The sequence below is a fragment of the Antechinus flavipes genome, chromosome 2, assembly GCF_016432865.1.
Source record: "Antechinus flavipes isolate AdamAnt ecotype Samford, QLD, Australia chromosome 2, AdamAnt_v2, whole genome shotgun sequence".
NCBI classification, from domain to species: domain Eukaryota; kingdom Metazoa; phylum Chordata; class Mammalia; order Dasyuromorphia; family Dasyuridae; genus Antechinus; species Antechinus flavipes.
Window position 1 is genome coordinate 37,141,330 of NC_067399.1, and position 22,238 is coordinate 37,163,567.

At 38.2% G+C, this 22,238-nt stretch overlaps 1 protein-coding gene across 2 annotated transcripts; it reads right to left on the reverse strand.

Annotated features, from left to right (window-relative positions):
• Positions 1 to 6,024: 6,024 nt before the first annotated feature.
• LOC127547525 (zinc finger protein 883-like) lies at positions 6,025 to 21,318 on the reverse strand. Of its 2 annotated transcripts, none has more exons than XM_051974442.1 (5): positions 20,979 to 21,318; positions 16,205 to 16,299; positions 12,345 to 12,471; positions 11,706 to 11,801; positions 6,025 to 9,074 (listed from the first exon to the last, which is right to left on the reverse strand). In XM_051974442.1, the coding sequence occupies exons 2-5, from the start codon at positions 16,235 to 16,237 to the stop codon at positions 7,132 to 7,134; spliced, it is 2,199 nt and encodes a 732-aa protein (XP_051830402.1). In that variant the 5' UTR covers positions 16,238 to 16,299; positions 20,979 to 21,318; the 3' UTR covers positions 6,025 to 7,131. The 2 variants fall into 2 exon arrangements, with proteins under 2 accessions (XP_051830402.1, XP_051830403.1); XM_051974443.1 differs by lacking the exon at positions 20,979 to 21,318 and adding an exon at positions 13,960 to 14,023 and having other exon boundaries at positions 16,205 to 16,288.
• Positions 21,319 to 22,238: the final 920 nt, after the last annotated feature.

The following is a 22,238-nucleotide window of genomic DNA, read 5'->3' on the forward strand; positions in this document are numbered from 1 at the left end:
CGCTTAGAGAGATTACTTCGGAATGGATTCTGGGAAACAGTGGAGGGTTCTGCTGTCTGACATCCTGGGAAATGTAGTCAAGGGTCTACTATTGCGCAAGCGCACTCCCCAATTATTCCCAGTTCTGCTCTAGAGGCTTTTATGCTTTTCTTGCTGGGTTCCCGTCTTCTTGGAGTCTCTAGGCCTGGGTTCCTCGGCCTCTTCCATGGTGTTCACTCTCCCGAGTCCTCTTCCGGCCTCTTTGCCGAGATGCCCGGGGGCAGGGCGAGCAGGTGTGCCCCGCATCCTTCCTGCCGCCGCTGCGGGGTCTTGGTTCCGTCCCTTCCTTCTTCCCCTTGTCCTGGGTTTTCTGCCCTGGAAGAAAGGGGGCGTATCGGGGCTCGTGGGCTGGAGCAGACGAGGCTTCGGGATGCGTCCGAGCCGCCTCCGCAGTGGGCGCTGGGATCTGGGTGGCAGCGGCTTCATCATTATGGGAGGTCGGGGCTCCGAGGGGTTGAGGCTGCAAAGGGATCCTTACCAGGGAAGCATCCTTCGCTTGTCCCAGAGTCGGCCCCTGTGCTCATCTATGTCATTCTGTCCCTGACTCACTGTGTCTCTGCTTCTCTGCTCTTCCCTGTATCTCTGCCTGTTTCCGACTCTCAGCGCTTACGTCTGTTTCTGTATTTGTCTCTGCTTCTCTGTCTCTGTGACTGTCTCTCTATGTCTCTGTCCCTTTGTCTCTCTGCTCTTAAGTCTTTCTTTCTTCTCCTCTGTCTCTCTATATCTGCCTGTCTTTCTAATCATGTCTATATCTATGCTTCTCGGTGTGTGCTCATCTCTCTATATCTCTGCCTCTTGGTCTCGGTCTCCTCATATATCTCTCTTTGTCTCTGCCTCTCTATATCTTTGCCTTTCTATATTTCTGCCTCTGTCTCTATGACTGTTTTCTCGGCTCTATGTCTTTGCCTTTCTTCTGTCACTGTCTCTCAAAAACCTATGACTAAAAGGGAATACTCCGAAGATTTCTAGTGGGTCAAAGTTCTCCCCCATTAATAGACAGTATGCTTCTTTGCAAAGTTTGTCAAAGTCACTAAATTTTCTTCCCATCTTCACCTAGAGATTTTCTAGCATTCATCCCTTTGCCGTTTCAAGCATTTCCTCAGGCATGTTCTTCTCATGCTATTCTAATGCACATTTTATCCCTTATTTTCCTTTTTAATAACGTCTACATACCCACAGCACTATATCTGGAATGATTTAATCTCATCTCCCTAAGGATCCCAGTGATACATGCACAACATAAGGTGTTTCTATATCAACGCAAAAATGTGAATAATAAAGAATATGAAATAGATATGTTAATTCATGAAAAGAAATTTAACTGGATGTTACATTATTCCAGAATCTGGAACATACATTGAAATTCCATTGTAAATTGAGTTGGCAGACATCTAGGCAGTTTGTTCTTCCCCACTTAGCCTAGAACCATTTCAGGTACTGGTTCATTTCTTAGAGAAACAATATTCAGTGTTATGGAATATTATTGTTCTGTAAGAAATGACCAGTAGGATGAATACAGAGAGGACTGGCGAGACTTACATGAACTGATGCAGTGAAATGAGCAGAACCAGGAGATCATTATATACTTCAACAATGATACTGTATGAGGATGTATTCTGATGGAAGTGGATCTCTTCGATAAAGAGAAGATCTAATTCAGTTTCAGTTGATCAAGGATGGACAGAAGCAGCTACACCCAAAGAAAGAAATGAATATAAACTGCTTGCATTTTTGTTTTTCTTCCCGGGTTATTTATACCTTCTGAATCCAACTTTTCCTGTGCAACAAGAGAACTGTTCGGTTCTGCACACATATATTGTATCTAGGATACAATAACTGTATCCTATTTACTGTATAACCTATTTAACATGTATAGGACTGCTTGCCATCTGGGGGAGGGGGTGGAGGGAGGGAGGGGAAAAATCGGAACAGAAGTGAGTGCAAGGGATAATGTTGTAAAAAATTACCCTGGCATGGGTTCTGTCAATAAAAAGTTATTTTAAAAAAAGAAAAAAGAAACAATATTCAGGCCCAGTTGTGTTGAAAATCTTAATCACATGCCTGCTCCATAAGTTCTGTCCACTTCTTATTTTGGTATGAAAATCTTAATCACATGCCTGTTCCATAAGCTCTGTCCACTTCTTATTTTGGTATAGTTTCTAGAAATCCTATGTTTAGATCAACTGAGTGTAAACAAGGCTTTGTGTCATTTTATAGGATAGGGTTATCAGAAAAGGTTTTAACTAGAATCTTTCACAGAGGAAATATATCATTATGGGAAACCATAAATTATCTTTTTTGGGTATTGTTTGGACGATATGGTTTCTGATGTGCTTTCCCACTCTGAGATTCTGATATGCTTATACTACATATATAATAAATTTCAAATAAATGATCTAATCTCAAACCATAAAACAACTAGAGGAGCTTGGAAGATTATATCATTCATAAGTGTGGATAGGAAAAGAAAGATACTGGGTAGAAAAAATAAGTGAATGAAAAAGTGATTATTAAGCACTTACTAGAAGCCAAGCACTGTGCTAAACACCAGAAATATAAATACAAAAACCAGGTTGATCTCTCCTGTCAATGAGCTTTAAGTTTTCAAGTGGGAGACAGATAATTGTTATTCTATAAAGTTTCAAAGCATTTTGCATAAATTAATGTGGCCAAAAGGAGAAAAGAAACTTATTTTGATAAAAACCTTTACACCAACATCTTTGATACAAGTCTGACATTCAAAATATATAGGAAATTGACACAAAGTTTGTGATTGTGATGTACTCCCTGAGAGTCAAGTAGTAAGAAGGTGTAAATAGTTTTCTAAATAAATTAAAATTATTGAAAAAATATTGAAGGAGTTAAGCAAATTAATTCACTGATGATAGTGATTGGCTCAACCATTTTAGAGAACAATGTGGAACTTTTCAAAAAGAAGTTAGGAAATTGTTGCCATCTTTCTATCTACTTGGTCTCACTATTGGACTTATAGCCTGACAAAGTCAAAAATGGAAAGAAGAATCTTATGTGTACCAAAATAAATATAACAGTTGCTCATTCTAATAACCAAAAATTGGGAACACATAATGGGCCTAATGATTCAGAAATGGCTGAAATAAACAATACTATATGAATGTAAATGAATATTATTCTATAGTTAGGAAATCTGGACATGAAGAATTGAGAAACAAGAGAAGAGTTGTATGAAATTATTAGATCACGAGTGCTTTGGGGGTAGGACTATCTTTTGCTTCTTTTTGTAACCCCAGCACTTAGCACAGTGGATGGTATTCAATAAATGTTTACCTGTTGTTTAAAGAGTGAAAAAGAAATCAAAAGAATATCATAATGACTACAATATAAATGAAGATAATGTAATGCAACAAAACTAAGGTCATAGGTACAATGTTGGTCCTAAAGTATCAACACTAAAGTATATATTCTTTATGTTAAACAGTATTTTAAAAAAGTAAGTTTTGCCTAACAAATCACTTGCAATCATTGTGTTTCATATTTTAATTTAACCATTTTTTTTTTTTTTTTTGGTTTTGTTTTGGTAAGGGCCTGTGGAAATTTGGGTTGGGACAGGACATTCTTTTTTGGAAGTAACTAATGTCAAAACAAAATCTGCCTCTGGAACAAAATGCAAAATAGCCTGTGTTTTAAAGCATTTTATAATCTGTCTCTCACTTTCCTTTCTGTAATTTATTTCATATTAACTCTCTTTAATTTAATCTATATTCCAATCAAACTCAACAATTGGGCAAGCTAGCTCTCCTAGAGCACTCTCCTTACATTTTCTGGACTGGTTTCCTTCAAGACATAATTGCTATTTCTTATGGACAATCTTGCCCAATCTCTCCTTGTTCTTGCCCCACATTTGTTAGTATCCTCTCCCTGAATCTACTAGTAAAATATAGGCTCCTTGTGGGAGATTTACTCAGAAAGTACAAAGATGTGTTAGCACTTCAGTAAGTGTTAGGGGTGCCAGGAAAGGCAAAAATCACAAAAACTTATACACTCTTATAGAACTTAAATTCTGAGATGTGAATATAGGTACATTGAACATATATAGAAATGTGACAAAAGATATGTATATACACACACATATCCAGTATATAAGAAACATATAGAGTACTGGATATAGAAAATGTAAGAAAACTGGAAAATTAGGAAGTTTGTGAACAACTTTAAACACCAAACTGTTCTGTGCCAGTGCTATGGCATAAGGGAATCCATTCCAGGAAGATATAGGCTTCCTTTATTGATCACTAATTTCTATACACCAAAGTCTATACCATAGTTATTAGACTTAGTTAAGTCTCTCTTCAAGGGAGGCTGTAGCTCAGAGAAGCTAGTAATAGAAAAATACAGACAATAAATTTCCCAAGATTAGTGGAACTGTATATATCTCCCCCTTTCCCCCCAAATAACATCTTACCATTTGCCATACTGTTCTCTGTTTTGTATGCCTTGAATACTGACATGCAAATGTCAGCTTCCGGTGGTCACCCAAAATCAGGGTATAAGTATCCCAGCTTTAGAAGGAAATATGGGAGCACACCTACTACTAGAGCACTCCTTTCTAGGTGCATGGAGCTCTCTCTGTGCTTCCCAATGTAGTGCTGCCCTTACGTGAGTTGTACTCTATGTTGAGATAAATCTGAATTGTACATTGGATTATCTTCTCCTCTCTTTTTCCATTTCCATGTCAAATCCCTGACAATGGAAATGATTCCATTGTTTTACATCATCTTAGTCCTCCAACTCATTAAGGAATGTTTTCCTGACATTTCAGGCTAGCCCACTGGCCTTTCCTTAGGCATAAGCCAGTACCAAAACAAGGATTTAATTTGATAGCAACACCTATTCTGGGAAAGTGTGGCATTGTGAGCGCAGTCATGGAAAGTAAGATCAATGGGAACCTCTAAATGCCAGGGTGAAGTGGGAGGGAAACAGTTCACTTTACTGAAGTTGTGTTCCCTTTAAGAAACTATTTCCTTTTGATCTGTGATCCCTTCCTGAGTCTCAGCCCTTCCTGGGGAAGCCATATCTACCCAGATAAGTTATCTTTCTGAGAAGACAGAGCCTTTAATTCAATTAGAAATCCTGGTCAAAAAGCACCTCTTTGAAGTGTTGTTAATTCCAATAGGAGACCTGGGCTGAAAATTCTTAAGCATCTAAGGCTTTGAACCTTGGTTTCTAAAGCCCCAAGATTCCTTAAAAAGAGCAGTATCTGGAATAATTCTTTGCAAAAGGCCTAAGCAATTTGCTAGGTCCCTTTTTGCCTACTGAGAAAGCATGTCCTTCTCAGTGCAAAATTCCATTTTCCTAACAAGACTTTGCCACTATAGAAGTCACTTAGCAAACTGGTTTCTATCCAAGAATAAACTTTCATCTTGCAATTAATAACTTGGGAATAAGTGAATTCTTTCACTTTAAACTTACAGCTGATTAAAAAGGGATTTTTAACAACTCTCTGATTGCCACCAACCTCATCACCACCAGGAATTGAGGGGATACAAAACCTCATCAAGGGGACTCTCACAAAACAAAAATCAAGTACTTTTTAGTTGTTCCCAAAGGTAAGAGAGAGTTATTAGAGTTGTTTTAACAGGCAGGTGATATGATCAGACCTGTTCTTTAGAGAAATCACTTTGAACCTTAGTTGGAGAACAACTTGCATGGGGGAAGAATCTTGAAGCAGGGAGATTAATTAGGTTACTGTAATATATTTAGAGGTGGTAAAGGCTTCAAATATGGTGATGATTATAGAAAAAGAGAGGAAACATATATGAGCTATGGTGGTAAGATAGAAATGATAAGAGTGGGCAAGAAATTGGATAAATGGAGTGAATAACAGGGAGGGATTAAGGATGAAATTAAGGTTGTGAGCCTGAGTAACTAGAAGGATGGTAATGTCCTTAACAGTAATAGAGAAGTTCAGAAGAGAGAAGAATTTGGAGAAGGGAGTGGAAATAAATGTTTCATTTTTTTTCTTTTTATTTCCAATGATAAACAATAAAATACATATAGGTGTTTAATGCTTGTTGGGTTGAAATAGGGTACTAAATTTTTTTAAAACGTAAAATTATGTGTGGATAATCCAATAGAAAACTAAAGTGAATCAAATTGGACTAGATGATCACTAAGCAGTCTTCTAGGTCTTGCCATAAACTCAAGTAGCCCTTAACCACTGGACTGTAACTAATGTTTCTTACTGCTGGAATTGCACAATAAATACTCTAAAGTTCCCATGGCAGACCATGATAAGGGAAATATGCCCCAGTTAGAGGCGTTCAAAGATCAGGTTATAATTTGGTAATACTGTAGAAGGGATTTTTTTTTTCAAGTATAAGTTGGAGTATTTGTGTTCCTACAATTCCTTACCATCTTGAAATTCTGTAAACTTTTTACAGAATGCTTTTATCCAAAAACAACTACACAAAAAACCTCTCTGCAATATGCTATCTTTCATGAGCTTCAAAGTATATTAAAAACATTTGAGATACTCAATAGTATCTTCTAAGAGATTCCCTGTAGAAGGCTTTCCCAAACACTCAAATATTAACAATCAAAATAAAATAAACACATTTTCTACAGTAAGAATTTTCTTATATGTAATAAAGATTTGTCTAAGTCTAGAAGTATTCTCACATTCATTACATTCAAAAAAGACTTCGCTTTGAAATGTATTCTCTTATTGTCTTTAATCTTTCTATTTTATTTGAAAGTTTGAGCACTCAACTTCATTTGAAGTGTTTCCCTTCAACATGAAGCTTTGCTTTTTTTTTTCCTAAAGGCTATCCCAAATTTCTTACATTTAGAAAGTTTCTTTCCAGCATGAATTCTAACATTCCTTAAAGTTTCTCCATCATTTGGGAATGTTCCTGCATTCATTACACTAAAAATATTTCTTTCAAGTATAAGTTTTCAGTAAGGTTTACATTCTAGCTAAAGACCAAGCCACATTCATTGGGTTTCTCTTTAGTATAAATTCCATGATTTTTTGCAATGCAATTTTTTCTCAAGTTCTATATATTTAATGAATATTTATGTCCTATGAATTCTGTGTAGCAATTTGGTCTTTATTTAGGCTGTTCCACTTTCATTACATTCAAAATGTTTCTTTCCAGTATACATTTTCATATGTGCATTAAAGCTTCCTTTATGCCTAAAGGCTTTTCCACATTCATTACATATGTAAGGTTTCTCCCCAGTATGGATTCTCCTATGTATTTCAAGGTTTCCTTTCCGACTAAAGGCTTTCCCACATCCATCACATTTATAGGGCTTCTCTCCAGTATGAATTATCTCATGCTGCATAAGAGATGAGCTCCGCTTGAAGACTTTCCCACATTCATTACATTTATAGGGTTTCTCTTCAGTATGAGTCCTTTGATGTCGTATAAGACCTGATTTGTACCTGAAGCCTTTCCCACATTCACCACATTCAAAATGCTTCTCTCCAGGATGAACTAACTTATGTGTTTGAAGTCTGGCAATTGTGCTGAAAGCTTTTCCACATTCATTACATTTATAAGGTTTCTCTCCAGTATGAATTGTTTGATGTTGAATTAGGTAGTGATTACTGCTAAAAGCTTTCCCACATTCATTACATTTGTAAGGTTTCTCTCCAGTATGAATTGTTTGATGCTGATTTAGGTGGTGATTACTGCTGAAGGCTTTCCCACATTCATTACATCCAAAAGGCTTCTCTCCTGTATGGATTATCTTATGTGTTTCTAAATGTGCCTTCCGCCTGAAGGCTCGCCCACATTCATTACATTTATAGGGTTTCTCTCCAGTATGAATTACTTGATGTGTATTAAGGTATACTTTGTTCCTGAAGGCTTTCCCACATTCATTACATTTAAAGGGCTTTTCTCCATTATGAATTCTCTTATGAATTTCAAGGTGTGCCTTTTGTCTGAAGGCTCTTTCACATTCATTACATTTATGGGGTTTCTCCCCTGTATGAATTTTTTGATGTTGCATAAGGGAAGAATAGTGCCTAAAAGCTTTCCTACATGCATTACATTCAAAGGGCTTCTCTCCAGTATGAATTACCTTATGTCTAATAAGATATACTTTCTTGCTGAAGGCTTTTCCACATTCCTTACATTCAAAGGGCTTCTCTCCAGTATGAACTCTCTTATGTACATAGAGGCTTGCATGCCAGCTGAAGGCTTTTTCACATTCATTACATTTATAAGGTTTCTCTCCTGTATGAGCTGTTTTATGTTCAATAAGGTATCGTTTGCTACTGAAAGCCTTACCACATTCATTACATTCAAATGGTTTCTTTACACTATGAATTATTTGATGTTGAGACAGGCTGTGATTATTGCTAAAGGCTTTTCCACAGTCTTTACATCCAAAAGATTTCTCTCCAATATGAATTATCTTGTGTGTTTTTAGGTATTTCTTCTGCTTGAAGGCTTTCCCACATTCATTGCATTTGTAAGGGGTTTCTCTTATATTTATTTTTTGATGTACAGAAGGGTGTGAGGAGTTGATGCTGAAATCTTTGCTACTTTGATTATACTTAGAATCTTTTCCTCGTGTATGTAGTCTATGATAATGAATAAGATTTGAATGGTAAATAAAAGATTTCCTGCAATTATTGTACTTAGGAAATTTCTTCCCCAAGGAAGTTGTATTATACTTAATTAAGTCTGAACACAGTCTGACACTGTTTCCAAGTATATCATATTTTTGTAAACATTTTCCTATAGTAACTTTCTGTTGTGGAATAACATTTGACCCTAGATTGACTTTTTCCCCATATGTATCATATTCATTAGTATTTAACTCATTAAAAGTATTCCTGTGAATGATTCTTAATTGTCTGGATGATCTCTCTTGATTTTTGTTTTGCCTCTCTAATTTGATATCATAATCCCAAACATCTTCCAATTTAGAATCCCAGGGACTATTCTTTTTGAGTCTTTCTTTGAATGATTCTTCCATAGAAATATGTTGCTTTGGAGATGACTCTATGGTTTCACAATTTGTCTTCTGTACAAGGAAATCTGCAAACAACAGTAGACATAATATCACTCTCTAGTGCTCTTCAAAGATAAATAATCAAAAATGAATCAAAAAGGTCCTAACTCTGTTAGGAACAATAAAAACCTCAGATGAATGAAGGCTTACTGCAATAATTTTAAAGACAATTAAAAAATCGATTGATTTCTATGTCGAAATATAGACTAGTTCTAGATACTGTCACAAGAGTAATTCTTAGGGTAGAGAGAATGGTGACTGTCAAGAGAGAGAAGGTAGACTTACTCAATTCTTATTTGATTTCTGGAAATGAGAGAGCAAAAATGGATAATAAGGAGGTACTACTACCCAGGATAATGAAGGAAATAATAACAGAGTACCATATGGTAGGAGCAAGACTGTGAGAACGTGAACCTGGTATCATGGGAAAACTTAAATGTGACAACATTATTCTTTTTCTGTACAATATCTGGCCTAATCTAAGTGTGGTACAGATATATACCATTGTCCTGCCACCACCAAGGATCTGTCTTATTTGTAAGCTGCCCCAATAAAATTTATTTACTACCAATGGGCATGGACCCTCTTTCTTTAATATCCCAGTATTTTCCTCATGATCGTGGGACCATCCCTCTAGTGGTCTGCATGGATACAAACATATCAAAGTGTCCTTGGATGAACTTAAATCATCTGTTATCAAATGAACAAGGCTTGAAAGCCTGACTGCCCCTTCACCATGGTATGGCTTTGGTTTGTTTTCCCCCCTGTCCTAGGAGGTATAAGATGTGACGACTGGGCTTGCACCCTGGATACCTTAGAATCAGCTAGAGTCAGGATAAGCAAAAGTTTATTCTTGGTCTTTAAACAGCAGGATTGAACAGGATGGAAGCAGAATCTCCGCAACAGCCTTCTTCCTTACCTACCAACAAAGTGTGACTCTGGCTCTTCTTACTCTACCCCCTAGTCCCTCCTATAATCCTCTGTATATACCAATCATTGAGCCATCACAGGATAGTGGGAAGGATCATTTTCCAAGCATATGCTCATAGAGTATTGTCCAATCAGTAATTAGCCCTAAGTGCTTGAACCAACCTCAATGCAACGACTCAAGAGTTTCAGCCCTCTACAATAAGAGACTTAGCTTGAGGAGTGGTACAGGGTGGGGGGAGATATCTTTAAACTGATTGGCTGCTGAAATGACTGCTTTCCAGAAATTTCCTTGAGATTTTTGACTTGAAAATTGTGGACAATAATAACAGTACTTCTATATTCTTTTAAAGATTGAAGTATGTTCTTTAATTTGTGAAATCAGTTTTAAATGGATTTTCCAATCCCCAAGAACTTGACGCATTTTAAACTAGGAACCTGAATGAAAGGACTAGCCTGATTAAAGTTTTGCCTGCTCAGTAGGGAAAATCACTACTTCAGGGCCTCCATTCTATCAACAGAAAGCACTAATTAACATGAAAATTTTCTCTATGTCAGGAGTAAATTTTCCTTTCTGTGATGTCCACTCACTGCTGCTAGTTCTGCCCTCTGGAGCCAGAGAAAACAAGATGAATCTCTCTTTCCCTGCCTTTCACATCACCCCTCCAAAATCTTCCCTTTCTTCAGGAAAAACATTCATTGTTCCTTCCACTAATCTTGGTAAGACTAAAGCTTCACTTCCCATGCACTTAATCCAATGGCCTGGTTTGCCTATTTCCTTTCAAAACAATAATGGAAAAAATTGCACACAATACATTAGGAATGGTCTGGCCATGGCAGAGTTAAGGTTGACTATCAAAGAATCTCAGAGTTGTGGGATTCTTTAATATGATTTTTACCCAAGTGACACTCTCCTGTACAATGTGCCCCAGAGTATCATAAGTGAAAACTGTAAATTCTGCAAAGAGTTGAAATATGAATAAGGCAGAAGAAGGAGTGATGTATATGTAATGGAGAGAAAGGAAACAAAGTGCTGGACTCAGAAAAAGAAAACCTGGACTGAAGATCCTATTAGTTAGGTGATTATGAGTAAGTCAAAAGCTCACTGAGCTTCACTCTTGCTTTTCATTTATCAAATGAAAAAATGAATATTTTCACTACCTACCATGCAGACTTGGAAAGCACTTTGTATACTATATCTATATGCTATAGTTAGTATCATGGAATTAAATGGCATTCCAAATTCATTTTCCATTAAACATTAAAAATATTTCAAGAGAGAAAAGAGACAGAGGAAGTGGAAATAGAGGAATATAGAGCAAATGTATATGGGTTTTGGCCATGAAAGAAGAGAGATGAATAAGAATACTCATAAAACAGGAAACAATCACAACCAAAGGCTTTGTCTTTTAAATACAGGTCAGCCTTATTTTTATCTGAAATTAAGAGAGATTAAGGGTATAAAAAGATAAGAATGACACAAGGAAGCACAAAAAAGTTGGGATCCAGAGTAAAGCAGGAAGGATTAGCATCATTAGGGAAGAATGCCTCTTTCATTCAGACTGGAGGTAAATATGAAAGAAGAAAGTAGATGATGAAGTTAGAGGGGCAATCTCAGGCTAGCTGGCGATAGCTCTACAGGACTTTAAGGGTAGTTCCTAATGGCCTCCTGGTCCAGCTCAGCTGCTGCTTGCAATGTATCTGGTCTGCATGTCTGTTAGTTCGCTCACCTGGGCAGGTATATCTTATGATATCTTCTGCTGATAGCCATAGTGTTTCTCTTCTCTCCAAATGGAAGATTAATGTTGGTTTGGGAACTGGAAGATCTGCTCATAAGGAAATGAATGGAAAAGTGTTGAGATCAGAAAGATATCTCAGAATTCAACATTAGCCTCTTTATCTTTGAGAACTATACTAGGACCTCTGAAAAATTTTCTGTATTATGTATCTGGTAAATATGGGATATGGATGAAAGGATTCTATGTGGGTTCAAAGGAGCTAATTATTACATATTTACTGCTAAGTGAATAGAAACTGTTTATTTCTTTAAGACTTTAGTGGAGAATATCAGACCTGGATGAACAATCAGGAAGGAATAGTCTTGGTGACATCACAATAAAACTGCTCATTTCAAATTGTTCAAAAAACAAAGATCTTTTTTTATGTGGAAAGAGAGAACAACAACACTGTATTTCTCTATGCCAAAAGATTTAGGAATTTTCGTACTTTATGTGCATCCAGGAGAATATCCCTGCTCACCAACTCAAAACTCAGCAGAGCCCTTCAGGTAGTTCATATTCCTGAAGATGGGAGAGTACAAAAATATTCCAATGACAGATGATGATTCATATGACAAACCCTGTCCTTACCAAGGAAGACGAAGTTCTCATAGTTTTCCAACATCACATCTCTGTGCATGTCCTTCTGAGCAGGTTCCAACAATCCCCATTCCTCTGGGGTGAATTCTACAGCCACATCTTGGAAGGTCAGTGCTTTCTGAAATAGCAAAAGACATTGTTGCTTCTCAGGGGACCTTTTCTAATGGAGCATGAGGGATATGTGAAGATGGCAGCATGGAGAGGAATGAATTATCACCACATTAATTTACCTATTTCTTGAGTACCTTACTCTGTATTTTATATTAGATTCTAAATCACTTTAATAATTTCATTTTATTGCTCTAGGACTTCCCCAATCCTCACCTACAGAAAGCCCTAACAGGATCAAGCACTCCTAGCACTTAGCATACTGACTGGCAAAAAGGAGGAACTTTAAAAAAAAATTAATTTTTTTTAAATTTAGGAAATAAAATAAGCATTTCTATAACATGGTAGAACTTTTAAAAGGATAACTGCATGTTAAACTGCAGATCTATTGTGTACAACTTACAATTCCTTTTAAACATATAATAAAATCATCATGTAACTTTTATTCTTTTTCTTTTCTTCTCACTCTTCCCCCATTCTAGAGATGGCTACCATTAGTTGCAAATCTGTATATATATATATATATATATATATATATATATATATATATATATATATATATATATATATATGTGTGTGTGTGTGTGTGTGTGTGTGTGTGTGTGTGTATACACACATATAAAATCAATCTGTACATACTTCTATTTATTAGTTCTTTCTCTGAATAATGGTAATGTCTTCTTTCATAGGTCCTTTGTAGTTAATTTTGGTATTTATAATAGTCAAAACAATTTAGTTGAAGTTGTTCTTAAAAACAGAACCATTGTTATTGTATACAATGTTTTCTTGGTTCAGTCATTTCACTCTTGATTATTTTGTGCAAGTCTATCCATGCTTTTCTAAAATCAACAAGCTCATTATTTCCTACAATACAGTAGTATTCCACCATGATTGGTCATATAAGTCACAACTTATAGGAACTTAATAAATGCATTTTAGTAATTTTTTCAATTTTCCTTTTTCAATATAATTATGAACTTGACAAGCAACAAACATGAATACTTCTTTATTTAAAGAACAGAAAAGAGGGATGGTAGGTGAATCCATAAATTTCTATTTACATACACTTTTTTTTTAAGTAGGTATCAAATATGACACAGCGTTTAACACTGCTCTGTCTTCATCACTTTCTGATTTTTTTCTGCTCTATTTTGCACTTTTAATATTTCAATGATGTCCTTTTCTTTTATCCTTTTTTTAGGGATGTAATTATCACTATTTAACACTTTCCTTCAAAAATTTTCCCTATCCAAAGAAAAATAAAAGTCCCATATCTCCTCCCTTTACTCCTTAGTAACAAATGAGTTAGTAAGCATGAAGCACTTCCTATGTGCCAGGCACTGTTGCCAATTATAGCAGGGACAGACAAGCACAAGTAAGCCAGATAAGCCCTGCTCTCAAAGAATTTATATTTTAAAGGAAAAAGACAAAAAGTAGAACTTTTAGAAAGGGGTAAGGGACTAAGAGAAGTAATTATTTCTCTCATATAACTACTTACTTTTGAGGAGATCCAGGATTTTTTTCTTTTTCTATTTCCTCATTTTCCAATAGGTCAAATCTGTCTATGAAGAATAGGACTGATAATGAGATTGGATTTAACATTCTCCTCAATCTGGTTCAAATCTAATCCAACTGGGAAACCCATAGTGTTCTGCTGAGGCTTTCATGGGGGTGGAAAGGTAGAGTCTTTATCTAGAATGCCTGAACCTGGAGAGACATAATCAAAGCCATGTCCCCCAGCCTTTCATTAGAATAGGCCCACCTCTCATTATAATATTCATTCTTCTCATTAACTGTTAACCAATCAAAGTTGATTGCAGTCTGTCAGAAATATCCAGAAATTATGTTTCTCAAACTTTTTATATATCACAAAACACATACAAAATGGCATGGCTTAGAAAGAGATGGCAAGTGACATTAAACCTAGTTCCAGGCAAGATAAGGCAAAATCCATAGCTCAGAGCCCAGGGTCCTTAGTTAAGCAAGATATATCCCAAACAGGCTATGTCTAAAGATGTATACTCAATTCTGCATCTCAGGTCCCTCTGGGCTTTTTTAAGATATTGGTTTGATGAATTATCATTCTGTAACTAAGATTGGTTATTGCATTGAAATAATAAATATTTTACATTTATTTTATAATGTTGTAATCTATATATAAATGGCTTTCTTATTATCAATATTTTTGCACATGTGTATCTTTATTTGGTCCCTTTGGAAATATAACTAGTAATAGTATTTCTGGGCAAAGGACCACTTTGGCGAGACTTTTAAGTTTAGCAAATTTTTAAATTCTTTTAATTTTTTACTTTTTTTGCTGAGGCAGTTGGGGTTAAGTGACTTGCCCAAAACCATAGCTAGGACGTGTTAAGTGTCTAAGACCAGATTTGATTCAGGTCCTCCTGACTTCAGGGCTGGTGCTCTAAACACTGTACCACCCAGCTGCCCCACGTTCAGCAACTTTTAAGGAATAATTCCAGATTGTTTTTCAGAATGACTAGAATATTTAACAGTTCCATAAATAGTATAGCCCCTCCAAAAATTATCATTTTCCTTTTACACTGCCTTTGCCAATCTAATGGATGTAAAGTGGAATCTCAACAATGTTTCAATTTACATTTCTCTTATTATGGTGATTTGGAGCATTTTTTTCAAGTTTATTGGTAACTTGAATTTTTGCCCATAAATATCCTTTAAATATTTATCAACAAGGGAATAGTTCTTGTTCCTAGATATTTAAATCAGCTTATTAAATATAAAAGCTATATCAAAGAAATTTGCTGTACAATCTTTCCCCTTGTTTTCTTGATTTGAATTTAATTCTAGCTGCAATGGGTTTTTGTGCAAAACTTTTAAAGTTAAAAAAAATTAATTTCTATTATATCTTCTGTGATCCATTCTATACTTTGTTCAGAAAGATTTGCAATGTAATTTCTTCCTTATTTCTCTAATTTGTTTATGCCCTTATATGCCCTTTATATATTGCATATAATATATTGCCCTTTATATGTAAGTCAAGTATCCATTTAGAACTTATCTTGGTAAAAAATGTGAAATGCTGATCTATTCTTACTTTCTGACAGACTTCTAATTCTTGTCAAATAGTGAGTCTAATAGTTGGAGTCTTGGGCTTATCAAATCCTATAATACTATATTCATTTGTTTCAAGAGCATTTTTCCCCCTAGGGTTTATTTATAAGAGGAAAAAGAATATATAAATTTAGAACTGTATCAGTGAAAACTTAATTAAAGTTACCTTGATCCAAACTTTTAGGCCTAAAGAGAAACTCTTTCCTTAATGACAGAGCAGTGGACCAGGTGCCAAGGTCTGGAATCAGATCACAGGATACCAGACTTAGAGGTAGAGAAGACCTTAGAAGTCATTTAGGCCAACCCCCTCATTTTATAAAAGAAGAGGTTAATGGCTATCATGTAGGAAATAAATGACCCATGTCCTTTGCAAACTTTCCACTGCTCCACATTCACCCTTTTTGACTTCAGAACATTCATGTATCACATCAAGGGATTGGATCTCTTCTCCAGATCTAATAATCTATGGACTCTAGAAATCTTGTGGCACCCATATACTCCACTCCAATATTCTGAGAGAGAACACTAGGTCTTCTAGTCCACAGATATGACTTGGTTGAGAAGATAAATAGAAGGAAAGGGAAAGAAATGCATCCATGCTTTGAGGAATGTTTAATCATATTAGGAAGGAAAAGAAATGAATCCTGGTTTACCTGGGACTCAGCTATCAGAAGCCCAGAAATCATTTTCTCTTCCTCTTCCTTGACTTTCCTTTGGCAGAGAAGACAAGATTCTTGAGAAGAGAAAACTGGGGAAGAAAAAAAATAGGTTATTGAAGAATTCAATTCCCTCTTGTCACTCTCAAACTCACCAGAATGAGATTACAGATTATGTAAATCAATGGTCCTTCATACAGAGAGAAATTAAAAGGAGCCCAGCAACAACCTGATCTCATCCTGTAACCAGAGGGAAGGACCATGGATATAGCTTTCTGACACTAGTTCTATGTCTTACTAAGCAAGTTTCAAAGATCAGAGCTTTCTTAGGGGAATTAAGAGAAGTGTTTAACTATATGCTACATGATAATGAGTATGCAACTCTATTAATCCCCCACTTAAGGAAAACATTTTCAGTCTTATATTTAGCTTACTGCATATATGAGAAATAAATCTACTGAATTATTGAGGTAAGCATTGTGAAAGGACAGGAATAATGGTTAAGAGCAAGTTGAAATGAAAAATAAATAAGGAGATGATAAAAACAAAACAAAACAAAGCAAAACAACTACTTAGTTGCCTTAGCTAAATTCAAGTCACAAGGCCCATAAGAACTATCCAGATCAACAAATTTGAAAAAAAAAAAAAGGGGGGGGAGGGAGGAGCTCCAATGAGCTCTATCTTAATATTTGGCAAAATTCTGGAATATTATTCAAGAGATTGTCAGGAAATATCTAGAAAAAAGAGCAGTGATAGTTTTTCAAAAGAACAAAAATACATTTTATCAGTCAGTTTTGCTGAATTGTTTTTATTTTCTTACATGGGGCAACTTAATGGCTGGGGGAGAGAAGGGTATGTTGGGAAATGCGGGTGACATAAAACCAAATGCTCTCAATATTTATGTAAAAAAGAACAAATGTTCCCAATCCAGAACAGGCTAGGGGGAGAGGGCTTGGCTTTCATCTTTTTGTCCTCAGAACCTAGCACAGACTCTGGACCATAGGAGGTGCTTAATCAATGCTGAATGAATTAAATGAATACTAGAGGAGATGTAGGAAGATAGGAACACTAATGCTCTGCTGCTACTGCTTCGTCTTCATCTTAGTGTTATAGTTTGGAATCATATGAGAAAAGCGAATACATTGTTCACACCCTTTGAGTTACCAAAATGATAACTGAACATATAAACCAAGGAGGATCGAAATCAAGTTCCAGAATACCAGTAAGAGTATTATTTGTGGTAGCCAAACATTGGAGAGAAAAGTGTCTTCCCATCAGCTTGGGAATGGTCAAGCAAATTGTAGCAGAATTCTACCTTATGAAATGAAAAACATGCGTAATTTGAGAAACACAAGATGCAAATGAACAGAGGCAGAAAAAACCCTGACTACAATAATGTAAATAAATACCATTCAAATACAGCTAATTTGAAATTTGATTCAATGATCAATCTTGGTTCTAAAGGATACATCATGAAACATCTTTCCCAGTTTTTATTAGAGAACTGAGAGACTTAGGAGGATAGAATATTTCATAATCTCTGGAAGATATGGTTGCTTCACTATCTAATTTTGCTTAACTGTTTTCCCTACTTACAAGGAAAGTCTGTGGAATCACCAGGATGAGGTAGGGGGAGGCAGAGGGTGAGTCAGTTTGCAAGGTCTCCACTGGGATACCCTAGGGAGCTGTCCTTTGGTCATTTTATATTTTCATCAATAACTTAAAAGTCATAGATAGCTGGCACAAGTCTAAAAAGGCTTGCTAAGGCTCTAGATGACAGGGTCATGATGCAAAAAGACCTTGACAGAACAGAACATTGGGCTGACTTAAAAAAACTTAAATGTAATAAATGGATTAATATAAAGTTGGGGTTCAAAAATCAACTTTACAGCCATTTTTTAAAATTAGGCATTTTAGTGAGCTATGAGCTCCTTAGGGCTCAACTATGTAGAATGGCACCAGTTCTATTTTCCCATATGTCCCAAATAGTTGAAGCTTAGATTGCCAAGGAAAGGATGCTACTATCCATAATGAGAAAGGCAAGGGTGCTGATGCTTTTTTGAGTATACTTAATTTAGACTATTAGGTTCAGTTCTGAACACCATGTTAAGAACAACATCAATAAGTGGATGTCTAGAGGAAAGCAGCTAAATTTCCTTTTAGATAAAGGCTGTGCTAAAAAGCTACTGAGGTCCTTTAAAATCAGAGATTATGATACGGGGGAAGGGCCTCCAGATTGTGCAACAAAGAATTTACTTCAAATTAGGCTAGACTTTCTCTATTTTGCTCCAAAAGCAAAACCAGAACAAGAATCAGTAATATAGAGAGAGATAGACTAGATGAGAGAATTTGTTCAAGGTCAAATCCAGGAAAATGAAATTATACAGAAATAAGAAATAAAAGATCAACTATCGAAAACTTGGGGAATTCAAGTTTGTGGTGAAAAAAACCTCTTGTGATTTCAGGGGACTGCTAACAGGCTAAGAACTATGAAAGGTCAACATCAAAGTTTCTCTGTCCACAGTCCTGTGTTTGGGAGTATTTGCATTTTGATTTCTATATTCCTCTTAGTAAAAAATTATTTAAGAAAAAAAATACTATCTTACACATAAGAACCCTTTTCTCCATCATGAACCATGAATGACCCTTTAGATGGGGATGGTGATAACCAGGTGACTGAGCAGCTCAGAGCTCCAGTGGAATGGGGATAGAGAAGGGTATGTGTGTGTCTGGGGTGGCTACAGTGTCATGGAGCATCAGGGTCATTCTCTCACCAACCTCCCCAACTCCTTCCACCTAAACCTTTTCTCTAATCACCCTCTGAAAGCATCAGTTCTAAACACTAAAAGTCACTACTTTTTCCATGTTCTCCTTGATGTTCTAACAAAAGTCTGAAGTCCAGCATACTCAGCAAGGATGGGAAAATTGCTCTTACTCAAGTAACTCATTTTCATTGGCCTTTGCACTGAAGCTCTGGGATGAGCAAGATCTCAGGCCAAGTACTTTTCCTTTGAATTCAATCCAATAAGGCATTTTATACTGTATCTGAAGCCTCTTGCTTTCCAGAATTATCTCCTAATACCTTCACCTTCTTGAAGAGTTGGTATCCAGGCTCCTCAGACAGGGCCCTCTACTACTGGAGGCAGACTAGATGGAGGACACCTTTACCCTGTCACACTGATGGTCCTACACAGATGGCCAGACTCCCTGGCGGCTTACAAATGGGCATCTGTGGTGTTTCATGGATTTATTTATTCAACCCTATTTGTTAAAACCCATTTTATTTTATTTTAGGATCCTTGATAGGTACAAGAGTTTGTTTTCTAGTATGAGGATTAGCAAATAACTGCTCCAGAATCTTTCTCTCTCCTTTCTCTCCCTCCCTCCTTCCCTCCCTCTCTCTCCCCTCTCTCTCCTTTCTCTCTCTCTCTCCTTTCTCTCTCTGTCTCTTTCTCTCTCTCTCTCTTTTCTCTCTGTCTCTGTCTCTCCTTTCTCTCTGTCTCTCTCTCTCTCTCACCATTTCAAGCATCTGTATACCCTCTGTCCCAATATACCCTTAGAGGAGGCGGCCAAACACATCTTTGCGTTCTTTTTGTTGCTAACCAGACGAACCCAATCTTGTCCATCCTGAGCTTATTTTCGGACTGGGAGGCTACTGCAGACCTTAAGCGGAGGGAGCACAGCCTTTAAGAGCCCACAAGAAAACCCAGGAGCAGGAGATATTATCAACGAAGAAGCCTTTTAAGTTAATAACAGATGGGGAAACAGTTCAGAATGGTGGATGCAGATCCAACATGAGCTAAGAGGCCCTGGTTTCAGGTCTTGCCTCAGACACATCCCGGGCAAGTTAATTAACTTCATACTGCCCAAGGCAACCCTCAGAGACGTAAATTTGGGAGCAAGTGCCCCTCTCCATGTACCCTTAGGATTACAGGTCTATTCAGTCTGGCTTCTGACCTCATCCATCTAGCGAGTATCTCCCTCAGTTAAGAGAGCTCTCCATGCCAACTCTTGGCTTTTTCTCGGTCCTTCTGGTGGCCTCCTCTCTGCAGCCCCTGACACTGGGGACCGCATCTTCCTCTGGAAGCGCTTGCTTTTCACGACCTTATTCTCTCGGGCTTTCTCAGTCTGGACGCTTTTTTAATGGGAGATGATGTGCTCCCTGTCCCATCCTCCCTCCCCCTCCCCCCGAGCCCTGTTCTTGCGCCTCCATCTTCCCCTGTGATCTTCTCTCCCGCTCTGCTTCCTGCCTTCTGCCGGAGCCTTTCCCAGCCCCACCGACGCTTTGCTCTGCCTACAGCCCTCCTGCTGGACACGGCCGCCTTCCCTGTAGCAATGGAAACGGGCAGCGTCCAATTACCCCCACGTGCAATACCAAGTTCGGCACGCAGCAGGTGCTTAATAAGTGCTGGCTGCCTGGCTAACGGTGCTCCTCCGGCAGAGGGCGCTGCCTGCCCCTCCCCTCTTTGTAGCAGAGCTGCCCGCCTCTCCCACTAACCCCAGAGCGTTCCCGAGCTTGACCTTGCCGGGATCTGGCTGTCCCCAGCCCATTTCGTTTGGGTCTACTTTTATAGATCAGGAAACTGAGGCCCAAAGCAGGGATGCGCCCTTGCCAGGGACATAGGGCCAGAAAAGAGAACGGTAGGGATTCGAACCCACGGCCACTACATCCGGGTCCTGAGGTCGGGACCCGGCTTCCAGCCCCACCCCAGCAGGAAGTGAATGAACGGAGGAACCCCTCCCCCACGCCCTCACCCTCACCCTTACTCACCTGCCGCCCGCCCAACGTAGCTCTACGCACTAGGAGGAAGAGAAAACCACGCCCCACTCTGGACTGCGCCTGCGCAGAAGGACTAAACTACGATTCCCGGAATCCTTCAGGATTCGACCGAGTCGGTCAGTACGAATTTGATTGGACGTGACTCATTACACGGATGCACTTGGCTTGCCGATGGACTCTGGGAAATGAAGTCTCAGGGAAACTCAAGGTCCGGAACCCGTAGAATTCTGGGATATGTGGTCTGAGTTCTCTGCACAGGTGTACTGAGTAGTTATTGCACCAAGTAACTAGGCTAGCCCTTATTAAACTCCCACGAAGTGCACAATGGGGACAATTCATACGTACTTGGAAACGGACCTTAGAAGACTTGGGGTCCATGCCCCTCTTTCTTTAGAAGAGGGAAACTGAGGTCCGGAAGGGAGCATCACTTGTCTTGATCACATTCCCTAAGGGGCAGTGCAGGGTAAATCTAGAGACCTTCCCCCTTCCCGCAGAGGCGGATCTGCAGCTGGGGGCGGGAACGCGGGGCGGGGCTCGCTTGCACCCGGAGAGGGCTCTCCCTCCTCGCTCCGGTTTTTCCCTCTCTTCTATCTCTCTCCTCTTTCCTCCCTTTTCTCTCTCTTCCCCTTCCTCTCTGTCTCTCCAGCTCGTCTCCCTCTTTCTACTTCTCTCTATCCTATTCTTTCATTCTCTCTCCCTTTTCTCTCTCTTCCCCTTCTTCTCTGTCTCTCCAGCTCGTCTCCCTCTTTCTACTTCTCTCTATCCTATTCTTTCATTCTCTCTCTCTTTTCTCTCTCTTCCCCTTCCTCTCCCTCTCTCCAGTTCGATTCCTCTCTTCTTCCTCTCTTTTCATCTGCTCGCCCTTCTTCCCTTCTGTATCACTGCTCCTCCTCTCTCACTCTCCCTTTTCCTCTCTCCCGCCTTTCTCTCCTTCTCTGTATTTCTATCCCCTTTTTCCCCTCTCCTCTATCTCTCTATCTCCTCCTCCCCTCTTCTCCTTCTGTATCTTTGTTTCTTCTCTCTCCCTCTCTCTCCCCGTCTCTTTATCTTTTCTCCCTCTTTCTCTCTCCCTTCTCCCTCCCTCCTGGATCCTGGAGGATATAGGAAAAGGTTAAGAACTTCTCATGAGCCTTGCCCTCTCCTATAAGGAGGAAATACTATGAAGTCACATACACAGTGTGTTATATATGTCTGTTTACTGGACTCTTCTCAAGTAATCTCTCCCATTAAAACACATGGGTCCTGTGGAGT